This window comes from Ursus maritimus, unplaced genomic scaffold, assembly GCF_017311325.1.
Source record: "Ursus maritimus isolate PB19 unplaced genomic scaffold, ASM1731132v1 scaffold_28, whole genome shotgun sequence".
Classification (NCBI taxonomy): Eukaryota; Metazoa; Chordata; class Mammalia; order Carnivora; family Ursidae; genus Ursus; species Ursus maritimus.
In genome coordinates, this window is record NW_024425341.1 from 35046803 (window position 1) to 35066745 (window position 19943).

Genomic DNA, 19943 nt, shown 5'->3' on the forward strand with positions numbered 1-19943 from the left:
CACCTGTGCTGCAAGGGCACAAATCAGGATGCTCTTCTCACTCCTGAGTGATAGCTAACCGTGGTGACACAGCTCTTTTTAAAATCTGTTCAGAACTACTGTGATAGCACCCAAACATCTTCACTCCAACACGAAACCTTGGCCACTGTCCGTGGTCATCTACTTCTCGCCTTCCTGCAAATAGGTGAGGGGGACACCGACATGGCCTGACAGGTCACACTGCACACAACCCACCCAGCAATGCACTCGCGCTGTCCGCTCACAGCCGTGCCCCACACCTGTCCTGTTGGTTGCCCAGTCTCTGCTGCCTCCCCCTCCCCTTTAAGGCAGGTTCTCTCCAGGGTTTGCAGGTCGGCTTATCACTTGCAACCCATCCCCATACCCTCAGGTCTGATAAAGTCAAGTTTCATGGCTGGTGCTTTACCCGAGAGAAAATGACACAGTCTATGTGGCCACAGACGTGTCATCTCCTGCCTAGGCTAAAAGACAGACACACTCCTGTCTCCAAGCAACCTGGGAATAGCGTGATCTTCCAAACCAGAATAAGACACACACTTATAAGAAAGACTTTTTGGAAAGGAGAGTCCTGGGCTTGAAAAAGCCTGAGACAAGCAGCCGCAGTGATGCCCGCCTCACCTGACAGCCGAGCGCTGCTCTCAGAAACGTCAGCACGGTGGCGGATACGGGCGCGGCTCCTGTGACCATCAGCCTGACTTTTCCTCCCAGGCTCGACTTACAAGGCAAGGAGAGGGAAGACAGTGAGGGTCCGATGGCTGCACAGGGGTGGGCCCCTCAAAGACCCCTTCTGGGAACCCAGATCCACCAGCTCCTTCTCTGCAGGCCGCAGGGAGCTCACCCACACACAGAGAACTCACGGGCGTTCAAGAAGGAAGGCCTGGCTGGAGCTGGTTTCCACCTGCAGCTACACCCTGCTCTCTCAACGGGTATGAAAAACAAGCCAACACCTCTACCCACGGGGATTTTGAAGGAATTAGAACAAGAGAGTGGTGGGTTTGCAGGCAACTGCCCCATTTTGGGCATTTTGGGGGACACAGTATTATTATTATTCCACGTTCTTTATCACTCGTGCCTAAAAAATGACGCCTAGAGTAACATACTTGTTTCAGAAAAGGAAAGCAAAATAAAAAATTAGAAAGGCTCAGGACACCTGGATGGCTCAGTCGGTTAAGCATCTGACTCTTGATTTCGGCTCAGGTCATGATCTCGGGGTCGTGAGATGAAGCCCCAGGTGGGGCTCTGTGCTGGACAGGCAGCCTGCTTAAGATTCTCTCTCTCTCTCTCTCTCTCCCCCCCTTCCCTCCTCCCTGCGCTCCTTCTCTTTTTTTCTCTCAAACAAATATATCTTTTTTTAAAAAGAGACTGATGAATCATTAAACACTACACCTGACTCTAATGATGTACTTCATGTTGGCTAACTGAATTTAAACAAAAAAAATAAAAAATAAAAAAAATTAGAAAGGCTCTAACACCCTGATTCCTTTTCTGCCCTTCCGTGTTACCATGCTGTTCGGGTCTGCATGCAATACTGCGGTTTACATACTGGCTTTGTCCTTAATTTTTAGAAATGTGCCCACATTACTAAAAACGTGCCCTTCTCTCTCACCTTCAAACCTTGCTTTCAGAAAGAGCCCGCACAGAAACCCGCAGCCCAAGTTAGTTTCCGGGGCAGACAACGGTTGTGAATGTGTCACCTGTATCTTGTGGAAGATCAGTCTATCCCACAGGCTGTTGTTCCTGATGATGCCGCTGCGAAGCTCTGCCTCCTTCCTCTTGGAGGCGAAGTCCAGCAGCCATCGCTTCAGGGTGGTGTTTGCCTGCCCAAAAATCTGACGGGTCAAGAAAAGAGACGATTTCAAAATGACGTGAACGACTAGAATCAGAGAGTCAGATGATAACAAGTGTTGGTGAGGATGTGGAGAAATTGGAGCCCTCATCCGCTGCTCAGTGAGGGGGGCAGATATAATATGGCGGGGTTGCTTTGGAGAACAGACTGGTAGTTCCTCAAAGAGCAAAACACAGAATTACCACAGGACCCAGCAATTCTGCTCCTAGGTAAGCACCCAAGAGAAATGAAAACACGTGTCCACACAGACACTCATGTAGGAATGCTCACAGCATCATCATACGCAAGAGCCAGAAAGTGACAACAACTCGAATGCCCACCGATGATGCATGAAAGGGTAAATAACGAGTGTTCTATCCATACGGTGGAATACTACTTGGCCACTGAAAGGGATGAAGGACTGTCACGTGCTACCACATGGGCGAACCTCGTGACAAAAACCAGTCACAGAAGAACACATGTTGCGTGATTCCATTCACACGAGAGTCCAGAATAGGGAAATCTAGATTCAAAAAGTAGATGCATTTGGCTGGGAGCAGAAGAGGGTAGAGGACAGCCACAGGGCAGAGCCAGTGTTTCTTCTTGAGCTGATAAAAATGGGCTGTGGTGATGGTTACAGAACTCTGTGAATATACCAAAAAACCTTTGAATTCTACACTTAAAATGGGTGAATTTTACGGAATGTGAATTATATAGCTCAATCCAGCTGTTTTTAAAAGTTTCTTTTAAAGGACCATTTTAAAAAAAGAGAGAAGGTTCTCACAGATAACAGAAGCCCTGCCTTACAATAAAGAGCATGAAAACTGCCCCGTCCAAATGTATCTTGAAGACTGCTACTGCCACACACTGGTCTTGCCCAGGATGGGTGGTCCATGCCACAATGACCACCCACAGAGGGGCTGGCATTCTCTCCATCCCTGGCTTGGCTTAAGCCCTTCTTTCCATGTGGCTAAGTAAGTAATGTTACATGCTCTTGGGCATTACAATGTATAGAACCATTTCATGGTTAGAGTTCTCGTGTGATGCAATTAGCAACCTTATGAGCTAGACGGCAGGGGCAGGAGGTAACAGTCCATCACACAGATGAGAAAACAGAGGCTCTAAAGAGTTTACAGCACAAATAATGTGACCTCCCGCCTTCCACCTGTATTGGGCCTTCCAGTGCACAAAGTGTGTTCACGTGTTTTCTCTTATAATCCTCACCAATGGCTCTGTGAGGTCAACGCATTCTGGTTTTACTGATGGGTAAAGCACACTTCCGCGAGACCAAGAGTATAGAAGGTACCCGGCTGGCCCAGTTCAAACCCGAGTCTTGGGCTCCGGGTCCAGGGCTCTGTCCCCCACTCCACTGCTCCTTGGAACTCACTCAGTCTGGGAACCACAGGGAAGACTGTGGGTTGAAGAGCCTTGAGGTCATCCATGAGCAGCCTGATATCTCCTTGGAAAAATCCTATTTTAGCTCCATGACACAGCATCACACACTAGGGCAGTAAATAAAAATAACCCCCATGTCGTCATCAAAGCAGGCACTACACAACATACACACAGACACACAAGGCTTCCGTTTTAGCATTTCGGATCAGTGTCCAGAAACTATGAAGTTCCTACATGTCAGCAGCTTTTCAAAAAACGTTCTTGCATTCCCTGGTCATTGCACAACATCAAAGTGTGGCATTTCTCTTGATCACCCCGAAGATAAAGGAGCTGGTAAGAGACCAGACTGTGTTATTTTTAGTGACGACCATGGAGCTTCTGCTCTTTTAGCTTCAGGATTGATAGCTGGTGAATGAATGACACGGTGTTATGTAATCCAAATGTTTTACTCGCCTGGAAACTTCAGGCCTGATTTATTCTCAAAACAAAAACTTAGCTACTCGCAAACCTGGCTACTTGCCAAGCTTATTAAAGTCTCATTTTTAAAATCCAAATCTCACGAAAAGTGTCTGAAAAGCCACTGACTATTTTGCAGTTGAGACACTGGCATCAAAGAGCAGAGTGGCTTGACGTTCAGCTCTAATCTACTGCATGGATTTGTTCCTGCCTGATGCAAATTGCACCGGCAAGCCATATGCTCTTGACCCACAGACCGCCTATTTTAAATTTTAAAGAGAAAGAGTGATTCAAAAGATGATGCCACGGAAGTACAAACGGTCTCAGGCTTGAAAGCAGAAACCACTAGAAAGGTACACCCTGGTTCATGGTTTCAAAATTCAAGCTCAGGGAGGGGGGCTTTTGTTCAGGGTGGCCTGCCTCCCAGGCACACTTCCAAAACTGCAATTAGGTATATACGGGCCATTATCAACTCGTTTGAGATCGCTTTGGAAACTCACAAGACCTCCTGAGGTGTGCAGGAGCAGAGGTAACAGAGGCAAGATGGGATCTCGTGACCCTTGATCCTTTAGGGTAAGTGCATCCTACAGGCCAGCAGCCAATCAAAGGGCCGCTCGCTCTCAGTTAGTCACCTCTCCATTAGTCTGGTTACTGACACCTAGCACAGTGTCAGGGACATAGCTGGTGCTCAATAAATATTGGTTAAATGAATGAATGGTGCCCACTGGTTTTTCCTAGACGTATATGATCCAAAATTGTCCAAGAAGGAAAAGAGATGGTTCTTGTCACACCACTGTGTACAGGGAACCCAGGCCAAGGGCAGCTAAAGATCATCCTGCTTTTCCAAGGGCACTTAGAATATTGGTGGAAAAAATGAATCTTAAGCCAACTTGTGCATTATGAACAAGCCCAGTGAAATACAGAAGCTTTTTACAGAGGCAGAAGCTTCACGAGGCTTTGTCGGATGGCGTTCATAAAAATTCTACTTTTACAGTTAATCTTTCTGGAATCATGCCATGTGCATATCCTTCAGAAGTCTGAGCTTCTAATTTTAAAATGAATGATTAAAGTTCAAGTATTCAGACCCCCCCCCCCACATTTATACTCTTTTAAGTCATTAGCGCCATTTCTAAAATGGGGCTGCGCAAAGAATTCTCTCTGGGGGTGACAGTGCGCCCGTGAATCTTACCTGCAGCAGCTGCTCATACATGTGTGCCAGTGGTAAAAACGAAATGTGTGTGTCACTGGCATTCAAGGCAAGTGCTTTCTGTAAAACACAACAACTTAGCAGAACGCAAACAAACACGCGAGCAAGCACAAAAACAAAACAAGGCCTACCTCGACAACTCTTTCAAACATGTGGGCGAGAGGCAAGAAAGATATCAAAGTATCATCTGGGGAAGGATTGACTGTGCTCTGTAAGCAAAGACACCAGCAAGCAGAGAAGCATTAAGATTTCCAGTAATTTCCCATTTTATTTCAGAGCACATAACTCCTTAATGCTAAGGAGAAACAGCTTTTGCTTACAATTGGCAGTTATTTCTCACCAAAGTATGAAATGAAAAGGCAATACTTTATGGCTTTAATTATTCAATTAGAGTGGAGGTCATTCATCATGATAAAGTAAACCCACTCAGGACTGTAGTCCACATAGGGAAAATTTGGTCCAAATTGGGATATTAAGGGATCATGTGCTTTTAATCATTGAGTATTTCAAAGTTACCGTCCCCCATGGCCCAGCAAACTCAATTCCACCTTAAGTAAGAAATAAAAGGTTCATTCCAACATAACATAGCATATTATGTTGTGGAAACAGAAGATCTATTTGAACATAAAATAGCATTTTATGTTGTAAAAGGATAGGAGGAGGGAATATAAGAGAAACTGATTGCTAAACTCTTTTAACATACAGTATAAATGCATTCTGAGTATTTTAGTTTGATCAACATCTTTACCTGAACGGCCTACTTTACACCCCATGAAAATGTCTCGATTTGTTTAGTGCAAGCTCTGATCTGGCATCATCTCCTATAAAACACTGCTTTGTGATAAAGGTCTGCATCGAGGCTGAGCTGGACATCTGGGTTCCATTTCAAGGCTGAGAAGGGGCTTTACTTAGGGCCAGGCGCAGGGAGGGTCTGCGTGGAATGTTCATGTTATTCACATGTGAGGAACTCTGGCCAAAGCAGAGACTGCCTCCAGCAGCCGCGCACCCCAATTAAGAAATGAAGGCCCCATCAGGTGCCTACACAACCTCTTCCAGGCCGTGCCCATCCCCCACCAGTCCTGAGCAAACCCAGCAGCCCCGGAAGCACGTGATGTAGCCTGAACCTGCCATAATTTTAGATTAATTTTATTCAAGTGTGATCTGCATCCCGACTAGTTCATCTCAGGAGGAAACTGTTTATATAAAGAGAAGTCAGACTGTAATTTCTACACTTTTCAGTTTTCTGATTTGGAATCCCCAAAAATGTGCATTAGCAACATGAAGAAGTTCTACAAAGTTGGAATGCCCCTGATCGTGTAATTAATTTTAAACAAAGTCTGTAACCATTTGCCTCGGTAAGCCATGAGTGTATTTTAAGTTTTCTTCGAAGGCTAATTAGGAAATTAAAATTCCACTTAGGTGAGGTACTCAATGTTGAATTCTGTTTATGAAATATACCCCAAAAAAGGTATTTGGGACTAAGAAAGTGTAGGTGTAGGCAGGAGTGAGACAGGCCTTCTTCAGCCACCAAAGACGCACGTTCCCCAAAACCATTAAGCATGGGGGTTCCTGTCATGAAAATCAGAGCTCACAGAAGAACCCTCCCAGAGACTGCAAAAGTGAATTACATAAAATGTGCAAAGGTATGAGAGAAAGGCATTATATTGTTCGAGAAGTACTTTTAAAACAAGTTTGAAATATACCCTTGCTGCTATGACCAAATTGTATCCCCCTCCTCCCCAAATTCTTGTTCAAGCCCTAACCCTCATGTGACTGGATTTGGGGATGGAGCCCTTGGGGAGGTAATTCAGGTGAAATGAGGTCGGGGGGGGGGGGCTGATCCAACAGCATGGGTGTCCTTGTAAGCAGAGGAAGAAACACCAGAAACCTCTCCCTCATTCTCCATGTGCACACAGAGGAAAGGGCAGGTGAGGTCACAGTGAGGAGGCGACTACCCACAGGCCAGGAAGCCCTCACCAGCAACCAAATTTGCTGATACTTTGATCATGGATTTCCAGCCTCTCGCACTGTGAGAAAATAAGTATCTGTTGTTTAAGCCACTCAGCCTGTGTGATATTGTTACAGCAGCCCAGAGGACCACGACACTTCGGGGGCAAACTTTAAGACTATAGGAAACCAACTCAAGTTCAAGGCTTTAATCTTTCTAATAAAATGGAAGTCGACTGTAATAAAGAATAATAATTCAGAAAACTTCCATGTACCATTTAACATTTCATCTGTCCACTTAAAGAAATTATCTTCCCCACACTGGAATAGTAGGTAGATAAGAGCACAAGAGAGTCATTTCTTCTTGGTCCTGTCCTGGAAACATTTATAGGGCAGTATCCAAATAAAGTTGTACCTTATAAAAGTTCTAATAACTTCTGTCAACTCAGCTTTATGGTCACACGCAGGAGTTGGAGATTAGGTCCACCAAGAAAACGATCTGAGGACAGGTGACCTTAGACCATATTAAAACTCAGATCTTATCTCTACTCCAAATACAGCAGGGGCCCAACATGGCGGGACTGCCTTTACCACTCCCATTCTTAAGGCCTCATGCCAACCAAGGAACACGAAGAAAGATGACAATATCCCCAAAGTTTACCTCTGTGATTTTCACAAAAGCTGAACAATCGCTCACTATATTTCGATGAGTGATCAATGCTCCTTTGGGGTTGCCTGAGGAACACACAGGAGCAGAACAAAGTTAAAGTCCATCCAAAAGTGACAGAAATTAAGGAAGCCCAGAACTCTGTATAATTGGGTTATGCCTCTAGCATCAGGTGCAACCAGGAAAGCCAAATGTGGAATGACCTTACATTCCAGAACAATCTGCCATCCTTTACATGAAACATCTTATCTTAAACCACCTTTGTCAACACGGGTGACTTTCAGAGGTCACGGAAGAGGAGAAAATGCAGGAATTTTATTTCTGGAAATGAAATGCTGGTTTGTCCCAGGAAATGGGGGAATCTACTGTCGCCGTCCATCAGCGTCTGAGGAAGTACACGGCACGCTCAGATTCTGAGAAGGTCGGATACGGCGACGAGGGAGGAGTGCTCGAACCCCTCTGTGTCCTCTGCTTTTGGTCCATCTGTAGCTCAACTAAGTCCCCCTTCACCCGCCATCCAAGAAAGGGGGCAGGGGTACACACCTCCAGATACCACTCAGAAGTGACTGCATTTCACAACTTACCCGTAGTCCCACTGGTGAAACAAACGACTGCGAGATCTTCAGGTGCGGGAGGCTACGGCCCATTTAAAAAAAACAAAACACACACAACCAAGGTGGTATAAGTCAGAACAGAAAGAAAACTGCAAGCCACACGCTAACCCCCCAGGACCTGTACTAGTCTCGGAGACAACTAGATATTGGAAAGGCTGTAGCAGGGGACTGACAGTAGGAATTTACCTTAGGCCTCTGTCTGTTGGCTCTTCCCAGGTCCTAAATGAGAAGAGAAAAAAAATCTTAAATGGAAACATTTTCTAAATGTAAAGAAGAAGGTGACATCCAGTCACTTCAAGCTGACTTTACCGTGGGATTCACTGGCTCAAAGACAGTAGACATTTCATATGAAAGAAACTGGCAATTTCAATGAACCTAAAGAGAAATATTTACACGTTGTTCCCAGACACCATTTTCCAATTGTCTTCTCTCATATATAAAACCATATAAATGGTATGAGGACTAGTCTTTTTAACAGTATTTACTCACAAGACAGGAATCAGTCTTTGACGATGGATTTCTTGTCCCCACTCCCACACCCTCGTACGGCCTTTAGTGAAGCCCGGCCCTTAACCGACATCAAACCGAAATCGTAACCCAAGAACTGCAGATGTTCTGCATCCTCCCGGAATCACCCAATTCCCGGTAACTGGCATGTTCTTCAGTCTGGAGAGAAAAATCAGTCTCTGCCAGATGAAATGCTAGAGGTTCAAATATCTGTACTCTCCACATGGCGTGGATTAAAAAAAAAAAAAAAAGGATTTGGGAACCTCCAATTACAAAACAGTCCTCTTGAATGGACACGAAGAGGGGCAGGCTCGTTTCCGAGGGGCGCGTCTCCCAGCGGCTGGCTCCCTGTCACTACCAGGGGGTCATTTCGATGCTGTTCAGTTCACTGCATACAGGTGTCTCGGTGGCCACTTTAATTAGCTTTAATTTCTCTAATGAACTATTTATATTCTTTTCCTATTAAAACTGATCGGCTTGAATGAGCATATGCAGTGAGCATGCCTAGAACTAAGTGGAAATCTGATGAGTGTGCTCAGGGCTCAGGGAGTTTCTACCCAGCATATGGTTTGAAACTGTTTTTTAATCTTAATTACATTTAAATTATATCTATAACAGACCATTGATTCAAAACAGGAACAGTGAAGTCCAAATAGAAGTCAACCAAGAGCTGAAGCAATGGTAATTCTTTCTTTTTTCCCCCAAAAGAATCTTCATCAGACCCAAATCTCCACCCATCTGTTCAGAATTCTTACATAACTTCAATAGTTACATGTGATTTGATTTTTAATTTATCAGGAACAAACATTATCCAAATGAGTGCCCCTCTTGGCCAAGAAAGTCCACAGCCTCAAACCTGTCTGAAGACATCATGCAGAAGAGAGTACAGCAACCATAAAAATAAACGAGTTGCCATCTTCAGGCTCCAAATGCCAAAAACAAAAAACAAAAAAACCTCAACCAGGAGAAAAGCCAAATTCTAGTTAATGATTAGCATGCTAAAATATTTAGGGTGATAAAAACTGCAGCCTAATGAAAATGCATTAAAAAAAATAAGATTCATGAATGAATGGAGGGATGGAGTGATGGACGAGTACATGATGAAACAAAAACATGAAAACGCTAGCTGTGGGGTGCTTGGGGTGTACGGCGGTCTACTGTCAGTTCTCTCAACTTGTTTACATGTTTGAAAATTCTCGCAATAAAATATCCAAAAAAAGCAAAAATTCCAAATACCAATATTTGTCTTTTTGATACAATGAAACTATCTATTAATATAAACTTGATTATATGATCAACCATAAAGCCAATTTTAAATCCACTTCTCAAAAATTAACCTTCTGTTTACAAAATTTTTAAAAACCAAGCATGAATCCTATTACACAGGGAAGTGTAGAACAATGTCTTTTATAAAATAAAGCTTTAATATAAACTTTATATTACGATCTTCACTTGCCTGAATTTTTTCATCTTAAAACTACTTCATTGTAGAGCCGTCGAAAAACACCAAAATATTCCTGTGTGTGTGTATGCGTGTGCACGTGTGCACGTGTGTCCGTGGGCATGTTCGTGTGGTGGGGTTAGGGAGAAGGAGGAAAAATGGGGGAAATAAAATTATTGTGAGCGGCGATCACAAGTAAAAAAACAAAGTGCGGAAACACTAGGTAAAAAGCTAGTTGTCAGCCTAATTGAAGAGGACAGCACACCTGTTCTTAGGGACTCAGCTTCTCTGCCAGTGTGTGTGTGTGTACACGTATGAGGCAGAGGCTCTGTTAGAACAAATTACAGTTTCCCTAGGATGGCTAAGTTCCTCCGGAAAGGCATTACATAGACCCTTGCTTGTAGCCTCCAATTCCTCGCAGAAAGAGAACTATAAATACAATTCGAAACCCTATCTTTAACAGTTCCAGGAAAATATCTGTAACATTTTCGGAAGGAGAACAACTTACTGTATTTGGCCTATTCCTATGATACGTACCTGGTAAGATCCTCCTCTTACCAGCTTCTTGGGATTAAACTACTCCAGATCCAACTGGGAGAATCAGATTCTTACATGATGTGATGTCAAACAACCGATTTAAATATGGGCCCCACTCATTTTCCTAGAATGGTTACTTTTAAAGTTTTGATTAATGTACATCTTAAGAAATTTAATATAAAAATAAACCAAATCCAACACCTATGCTGGAAATTCACCAGGATGCTACAAAGGCAACTTGGGAAAAAGAATAATGTAGCTGCTCTGTTTTAGAAATAAATCAGTAAGTAAACGGCACAAAAGCCTATAAAGGACATACAAACTTAAACTGGAAATTCACACTTCTACCATACAGTGGCATGGCTTGTCAGTACTCCAAAATAAATATGTGAGCATTACAACTTGTTTTATGAGAGTACTTTCTACGTGATGGAGCCACAGTGGGGCGTGCACGTAGAATTCTTGCCAGTGAGGAGACAGCAATTTCCACTCTGGGTCTTTTATGGGTTGCTGAGATGACCAACCAGAGCTGGGATTGCGTGGTTGCACTGGATACCACATTTGAGCCAGAATGGCCTGAGGAACACCCATCAGAGAAGTGGGAAGGATGGCTCACCTCCATCGCCTTCATACTGATGATTTCCACGCCACACCTTTTGCCCCGATCCAACAGATCGATGCCATAGGAGTCCATGAGGACGATGATTTTAAGGCCTGGTGTTAACTTATTTTCCACACCATCTAATAAGAGGTTGGCCTTCTCTGGCTTGTCAACAAAAACCAGAGAGAGTTCAGCTGGGAAGGAAGAGATACAATGAAGAATGAGCTCTAAGATATTAAAAGCCTGACTCTATCATATCTGACACCAGGTTATTTTAAGGTCCACAGTCTTTGAATAGAAAGATAGATGTGCATTTAAACATAAAATCCGGGGGCGCCTGGGTGGCTCAGTCAGTGAAGCATCTGCCTTCGGCTCAGGTCATGATCTCAGGGTCCTGGGATCGAGTCCCATGTTGGGCTCCCTGCTCCTCGGGGAGTCTGCTTCTTCCTCTCCCTCTGCCCCTCCCCCTGTTCTTGTGTTCTCTCCCTCTCCCTCTCTCTCTCAAATGAATAAAATCTTTAAAAAAAATAAACATAAAATCCCTATCAAATCAAATATAACCAAATGTAAAGTCACCAAAATCTAGTTGATAACGAGGCCGACGTCCACCCAGAGACCACAGACATACCTTTGTTGACTATGTAGGTGATTGCTTCCGTTCCAAGGGTATCGTAGAGGGGAATGACCACCATAGAGTAAGCAAAGCATCCCTGTTCAATGATCACCCACTAAATGAACAGTAAAGATCGGAGAGAGAAAATGAGATGTCATCATGGAACCACTTCAAGGTGAACACCACTCTAGAGAGATTCAAAGTGGAAACACTAGACGTGGCAAAATTAACATCTGTGTGTCTACTACTATGTGCCAGGCACCATGAGGGACTCCTCATGAGAACAAAACACCTGCCCCCTTCTTAGACGGAAAGAGCAATTTGCCGGGAGAATTGAGGCAAATATGTGAAAAGATAATTAACTGTACAAGAGAGGGACCGACTCGGACACAAGGGAGCCCATGGTGGGCCACCTTTGCCAGGAAGGTAATGGAGCTCGCCCTTTGCCAGGGCAGCACGGTTTGGACAGATGGAGAGAAAGGCAAGGAGACTCCAGTAGTGGGGATTGCACGACCGAGAGCAGCAAGGAGGTGGGCGAGCACCCTGGCTGGCCTGCTTGTTCCAACAGGCAAGGCTACAGTGGGCTGGAGCAAGGCTGTGACTAGTGAGGGGCCTGGCTCCATTCCCCGGGGGACGCACAGCCACAGAGGGCTTCTTGGCAAGGTAGAGGCTCTGGGGTCTGAGGAAGACCAACCTGGCAGCTGTGTGCAGTAGCATCTGGGAACTGGGGAAGGAGGGACACACACTTGGGAAAGAAGAAAAATGTTCTGGCAAAATCTCCCCAGAAAAGATGAAGGAAAGATGTGATACAGTAACTGGTCACCTTGCCTCTAGACTCAGCAGCCATGTGGCAAGTATTCTGCCTACACGGCAAACATGGTGAGACCAGCCTTTCACTTAAAATCCTTGGCAGCACCACCATCCCCAGCCACAGTTCTCGAATCCCCTGCAGAACACCGGCGCACGGCACAGATAAAGGCATAGCTGCTGTGGGAAGGGAGCACGATGCACTCACATTCACTTGGCCTGGAACTACTTTCCCCTTTTCTTTCCTGGCACCAATTTCAAGCTACGAACATGGAGGTCAGGTCCAAGCTCCTCAGCTGGGTCGTGTGGTATGTGTGGTCCTGTCCTTCCTGCGCCTCCAAGCTCTAAGATAGGAAAATGCCTCCTTCCCCAACACAGACATGCTGCTTGATGCAAACATGTGGCTGTTCCTGACATTCCCTTGGCGCCCCCCACCCTCATATCCTTCAACACTCCACTGGGAGGCCACCTCCAGGAAGTCCTCCTTGACTGGGCTCACATAATCCTTTTTTTCTGTGTCCACGCTTACCACACTACAGAGAAAGCATCAGCTTATGGGCCGGTCTTCCCTCACATGGTACCTTACAAGGAGGATCCAAGTCACTGTTGTGCTTCGTGCCTCGCAGCGCCTGGCATACAGCAGGTGCTCAATAAACATTTATTAAACTAGCTGACAAATCCCATTTAAATATAGGAAGGAACTTACTCTGTGAAGTAGGGAATACCTGTCCTAGGGACAGATTCATTATAAAATTCCATTCATGCAATAATCTTGGATGTGTTCCCTTGAATAAGTTTTACTTGAAATGAAAGAAACTAAATTTCATGAGGCTGGTCATGGTCCAGCTATGGAAAACGCTGTTTTTCCCTTACTAATACATAAAACTGTGGGAAACCATTCTCTTTTATAAAACAGTTGGTAGCACAGGGATGGAGCCAACACGTCTTTTGGACACAAGAATCAATTCAATTTCTTCAAGCTTAGCTGCTTGAATTTTTCCAAGCCAAGTCATGCCACTAATTTGCTCACGAACGCTATAAGCAACAGCTCCAAAAGAGCTTCTCGTGTAAACTGACCTTGAATGCAAGGATTTGCAGAAGCACCATGCAGGGGCCTTGACAGCCAGACAGACTGCACGCCCACATTAAGGCTGACTCAACATCAAGGCACTTTCCCTGCTGCCCATGGTATTTTAAACTTGGTAAACTGATCAGAGGGCAAGTCCCTACCTTCCAGAGAGCTAAGAGGAGAGTCTGCAACTGACAAAAATATGTCCAAATTTCTCTACAATTTACAGATGCTATTTTTCTAATCACAGACAGAAGCCTTAAGGTAAGAAGATTTCTTTGTGAGCTATTTGTTCTAATAACCTCCGTTAGTTTTTGTTTGGGACCTGGTTTTAAAAAAAACAAAAACGAATAATCCAAAAAGTGATTTTTTGTTTTCCCCCATATAAGGGCCAAGGAGGCCCCGGCTTGGGTTTTCATAGGTGGCACTTCCTTCTTTTTTTTTTTTTTAATTTATATATTTTTATTTAAATTCAATTAACATATAATGTATTCTTAGTTTCAGAGGTAGAGGTCAGTGTTGCATCAGTCTTATATAACACCCACTGCTCATTCCATCACGTGCCCTCCTTAATGCCCATCACCCAGTTACCCCATCCCCCTATGCCCCTCCCCTCCAGTAACCCTCAGTTTGTTTCTTATGGTTAAGAGTCTCCTATGATTTGTCTCCCTCACTAATTTCATCTTGTTTTATTTTTTCCTCTCTTCCCCTATGATCCTCTGTTTTGTTTCTTAAATTCCACATATCAGTGAGATCATATGATAATTGTGTCACTTTCTAAGGAATAACACAGAGACATATTCTCAGTAGTGATCAGAGCACAAAATCGGGTCCCGAGCAAAGGTAGGTGTGAACTCCCAACTGGCTCTTCCATCTGAGAACTCTCAACACCACATGCAATTGGGTGTCTAATGGTCAATACCTCAGGTCTGTTCTGAGCGAAGATGCCAATGAACTGATCCGGGGCAGCCTTGAAGCCCTTCTGGATGAGTGCTGAGCCCACACACTCGGACATCTCTGCAACCTAGAACGGAGAGGATGAACATCAGGAACCGTGTCAGGCCCAACACAGGGAGCAAAGCTCACTGGGTGAAAAGCAGCACCGCCCCGAGGAGGAGAGCAGGAGCAAACAGGCATTTAGCTCTACATTTCTGTAAAACGCAAGGCTTGATTCACCAGAACTCACTATTAAGGGAACTGATCATAGGAATCGTCCTGCAAAGCAGACGAGTCGGATTCCGACAGCTGCAGGTCACAGATCACTGGATGCCAGGCCTTCTTACACACTTCTAATTTATACGTTAGCTTTATAAAATTACAAAGGTAATCCAAGGACACAGAATTATTATTATTATTACGATGATGATGATGACAATTTGTAGTTATAAAGAGCAGCAAAGCAGCCAAAACTTGTCATTTGCTACAAACACAGAAATAGCAAATTTGGGGGACACCTTCAAAAAACTTGTAACAATTTTAACAAAAATAAATAAATAAGAAAATACTCTTATTGTAAGTAAAAATAGGTAGATTCATAAAAATTAGGTAGAACTTATAAACCTGCGCCCGTCCTCTCCCCATTCCTATCCCAAAGTAACTAAAAAAAAAAATTTTTTTCATCTTAAAATTTGGAATAATTTTCTTGATTCTCAGTTGGTGGCTTCTCAAGAGCACTGTGAAATCGCACCCACGCCCGCAGGGAGTAAAGCCACCTGTTATGGCCCCAAACTCTGTTTGTCCACCACCGCGCTCCGCCTACGGGGACGAGAGCTGACACAGGTGAGGTGACAGCAAGAATATGTTTATTGTGTTTCTACCCACAGCCTGTTTCACAACCTCTGCTCGCATGTCAGGGATGGGAACCCGTGAAATGTTGCCGTGGTTTGCAGAGCCTATTAGGACAATCTGCAGGCATTTCTAGCTCTAGAAAGAGGCTCCATACCTCTCTTCAGAAAACCTCAAAGGGGTTCCTAGCCCCGCCAAGGTCAGAGTCACTAAGCTAACGGAAAGACTTGAATGTACACATCCAGAGCTGGCTTCCGTGAGTCTAGTTTTAGATCTTCCCCAGCCTCTGGCTGAAATGTACAAAACACAGATTAACACCTTCCGAAACCGCAGTGATTTTCAGTCCGCCTCGAAAAATCCAACCTGCCAGGGACCTGTCTTCTCTGCCTTCCGGCCAGCGTGTAACAGAAGGAATCAGATAGCACTTGGGGATCCTGCGAGGCCTTAAGCCCACCACACAATATGATGTGTCCAACACACATCAACTGTTTATACACCACGCGTGAAAACGAGGAAGCTCGGCAACTACTTTATTTTGGCTCTGGTAAAGCAGAATAAAAGCGGCAAGTTCCCTCTGGTCCCTGCGGCTGCACAGCTCATCACTCCTTCCACAAGAAAGGAACGCCAAGCTGCTTGGCCTCTCTGCTCTCTGTCAAGAGCTACGTAAGCAAAGCCCTTCTGCATCGCATCGATCCTCAGAGGAGGGAAGGGGAAGAAAACGTGGTGTGTGTCTCAGTCTAGGGAGGGCCGGCCAGCACGCGTCCTGAGCCGGCTTCGGGGCTCCTCGTGACCGCCCCGTCACGTACACTCCAGAGCAAGCCAGCGGCCAGACACAACCTTCACACCAAATATGGAAGGAGGAGGCTCGTTTGTATTCATGAATGCCACAGGATGGCCTGCCCCTAGAGCAGGGAGCCACTTCCTGGACAGCTGTGCTGGAAACAAAACGCAGCAGAGTAGACACTGCCAGTGGCTCCCATACACCCTTGGGGTCCTACTTCCACAGGGAGGAACAGGGGCTTCAAGACGTCCTGTCGTCATGATAAAAACACAAAGCCATGTCTTCCGGCTCTGCTCCTTGCCACCAGAAACTATTTAAACATCTGCAGCTGTGGACCAGTTGGGACTGCAGAGGGACAAGAATAAATCCACCCAGATCCCAGCTTCCTCTGTGCTTATACCGTAATGCAGGTGTCGCCTCTGAGCATCTGTACTGCTCGCCATGGCTGCCATGGAGTTCAATGTCACACAGTCTCAAGTTGCTCAGGTTCATACGACACACCGAAGAGCCCTAGACCAGAAGATGTGAACCTCAGTTCTGGTCCTGTGTCTGCCACTAATCAGCTGTGACCTCGAGCAAGTCCCATCTTTTCCTAGGGGATGTTTTCTCATCTATAAAATGAGAGAGGTGCTCTATATTGGGGCTTCTCAATCTCTCCAGTATCCTGCAAGGCAGAGGACAATTTCTATCCCCCCACGAGCTCTGGGAGAGAGTCACCTGCTTTAAGCACATTTCTAGAATGTTATCTTAGAGTTATATTTTACTCCACAATGCACCCACTTAAGTTCTACAAGAAAGTGCTTTTGAACCACCAATTGTTACTCAACCAGTTTCTCCCAAATCTTTGTGTAACTCTTCTTCCTTTGGACGCTGCACGTTTACCCCAGAGCTCTGAGCCAGTCCAGAGCACAGACTCTGTAGCAAGTTTACAGCCCTCACAGTCAGTGCCTCTAAGATCAGACGGATTTCAGCCCCATGGCATCCATGAGGACCCACAGAGCAGAAAACTCACCTGTTTGTATGAAAGCCATTCATAGGGTTGGTCTGGCTTCCGAGAGCCTAAACAAGGGCCATTATCTAAAAAAAGAAAAAACAAAAAACAAAAAATGGGTTTAATGTGCATAAATATTCCAATTTGTATCCCACTTCATTCTACAAAGTATCAGGTAGACTTTGATCCCTAGATTAGAAATAAGGAGTTCAGATTGGAAATGTGTTCTCCCTGGGTTTTGGTCTGATTTTTTATTTGTTTCTATTTTGTTTCTTAAATGGGGCAGGAGAAGAGGAAAAATAAGAGGACATGAAGCAGGGGCGCCCGGGTGGCTCAGTTGGTTAAGCATCTGCCTTTGGCTCAGGTCATGATCTCAGGGTCCTGGGATCGAGCCCTACGTAGGGCTCCCAGCTCAGCAGAGAGTCTGCTTCTCCCTCTACCCTTCCCCCCTGCTCATGATCTCTCTCACTCTCTCACTCAAATAAATAAATAAATAAAAGGATATGAGGCCAATAAAATTTATTAATTCTTCCATACCTTATTGGTTTGGAAAGGAGTCAGTAGCTGCATGGTATAGAAATCCTGGTGTGGGTTTTCAGAAAAATCCCTCAAAATTTCTGAACTGTAAAGCATTCTCAGAATGTAAAACGGAAAATATGACTCTTAAATGCCCAAATTCTGATGACCTGGGATGTACTTACACAGGTGAAGTCTTATTTGTAGAGAAACAAAAATGAGGAAAAGGTGCAAAATAAAGAGAAAATAAGTGGGTATATGTGAAAGCAAAAATTAAGAAATATCAGGATGTGTCCTGATTCTAACTTAGGTACTGAATAAGCAGGAAGCAAGAAAACCCATATTAAGCATTCACGCTAAGGGCTAGCTCAGTAATAAATACCACCCGAACCATTTATATTTGGAATTGTGGGAGTTTCCTTCTACAGATTAAATCCATGCTAACTTTATGCTCAGTTTGTAGTTGTTGAATGAAATGCTATGTCCACCTAAAAAAAAAAAAAAGAAAAGAAAAGAAAAAAGAAAGAAAGAAAGAAAAAGAAAAAGCTGCCATGTTCCGATGATCAGAGCTGACCACATACGAGAATGCTTCCTAACTAAAACACGGGCTCGCCCGCCAGCTCTGTGTTAAGCCGGGCCTTGTAGCTCCTTCTACGGGGCATTTTTGGTCATCTCCCCTCTGCATTTCTGTTTTGAGACTGTAACGTATGTGGCTCCCCCATTCTGGGTTTGAGTGTCAGCTGAGGTGTCCTGATTCAGTTTGGGGGCCTGAGGACGGGGGTAGGAAAACAAGAGCATGGCCCCTTTGGCAGCCCTGATGAGGCTGGGCCTATGACGCAGAGTTATGCCTGGAGAAGAGAAGTGGGCTGCGCGTGTACGGGTCAGTTGTGAGGACCGGGAGGACCCAGGCTGGACCGATTCACTGCTTCACACCGACTTCTGGCTGTCTCTACTGCAGCCTTGGTGAAAACCCAAAGAGCACAAAGTACCTCGTTCTCAGACCCCCTGCCACTCACAGGGACTGTGATAAAGACCAGGCAAGTTCCATCAGAAGTTGTTTTCAGACATGTCACATATGAAATAATGTTATTTTATTCTCCAAGAACAGGGATTGGCAATATATACGCTTCGGCCAAATCAAGCCTGCCACCTGTTTTGTGAACGCAGTCTTACTGGAACACAGCCTTATTCGTTCATTTGCATATTATCTAAGACCTTCAGCCAAGCAGGCTTAACAGAGACCACGTGGCCCAAAGAGCCTACATATTTACTATCTGGCCCTTTACAGAAAAGGTTTGCAGACCCCAGCTCCAGGCCAGTGGGCACTTAAAAAAATACATATCAAGGCCCTACTAACAAAAATTTTTTTAAACTTTTTTAAAAATTTAAATTCAATGAACTAACATATCATGTATGATTTGTTTCAGGGGTACGTCAGTGATTCATCAGTCTTACATAATACCCAGTGCTCTCCACAACACATACCCTCCCCAATGTCCATCATCCAGCCAAATTTTGATATAATTGGACAGGGATGGGGCCTGGACCTCAGTATTTTTTCAAAATTCCCCAGGTGATACTGCAGGGCAGCCAGGGATGAGAATCCACGGATTCACAGGCAGAGGGTCTCTCCTTCTAAGTGGCTCCCTCTTTATGTACGTATAGTTTGAAAAGACGAGGTTTAAAAACTCCATGCTGGCTTCTCCTGTCATTCAACAAAAAAAGATGCTGGTTTTTGCTCTCCTATAAAGGCTTAAAGCCTTAATGTTATGGTAGTCTAGGAAAATTCAAGCTTAGAATAAGGGTGCCTGGGTGGCTCAGTCAGTTGAGCGTCTGTCTTTGGCTCAGGTCATGATCCCAGTGTCCTAGGATCGAGTCCTGCATCGGGCTCCTTGTTCAGTGGGGAGCCAGCTTCTCCCTCTCCCTCTGCCTGCTGCTCCCCCTGCTCGTGCTCTCTCTCTCTGTCAAATAAATAAATAAAATCTTTAAAAAAAAAAAAGAAAAAAAAGCTTAGAATAAAAAGCTCCTCTGGAAAAAAAAAAAGAAGGCGGCAAAGTGACCTGTGAAGCAGCTTCCTTCAATCAGTAAAGGTTAAGAAGAGTGAACTTTGTTTTCTTCAACTTCTCTGAAACATTCATATAAGACTTTCATTTTCTAAGTAGAGAA

The 19943-nt window shown here is 44.7% G+C and overlaps 1 protein-coding gene across 1 annotated transcript in view; it reads right to left on the minus strand.

The window, feature by feature from the left end:
* ACSL1 (acyl-CoA synthetase long chain family member 1) overlaps positions 1-19943 on the minus strand; it is a 46041-nt gene that overhangs the window by 8315 nt on the left and 17783 nt on the right. The window contains exons 4-14 of the mRNA XM_040643409.1: positions 17283-17347; positions 14627-14728; positions 11844-11943; positions 11231-11409; positions 8316-8348; positions 8100-8151; positions 7510-7583; positions 4884-4961; positions 3150-3345; positions 1713-2044; positions 637-732 (exon numbers count right to left, since the gene is read on the minus strand). Of these exons, the coding sequence (XP_040499343.1) occupies positions 637-732; positions 1713-2044; positions 3150-3345; positions 4884-4961; positions 7510-7583; positions 8100-8151; positions 8316-8348; positions 11231-11409; positions 11844-11943; positions 14627-14728; positions 17283-17347 (1307 nt within the window). The remainder of the gene's footprint in view (positions 1-636; positions 733-1712; positions 2045-3149; positions 3346-4883; positions 4962-7509; positions 7584-8099; positions 8152-8315; positions 8349-11230; positions 11410-11843; positions 11944-14626; positions 14729-17282; positions 17348-19943) is intronic.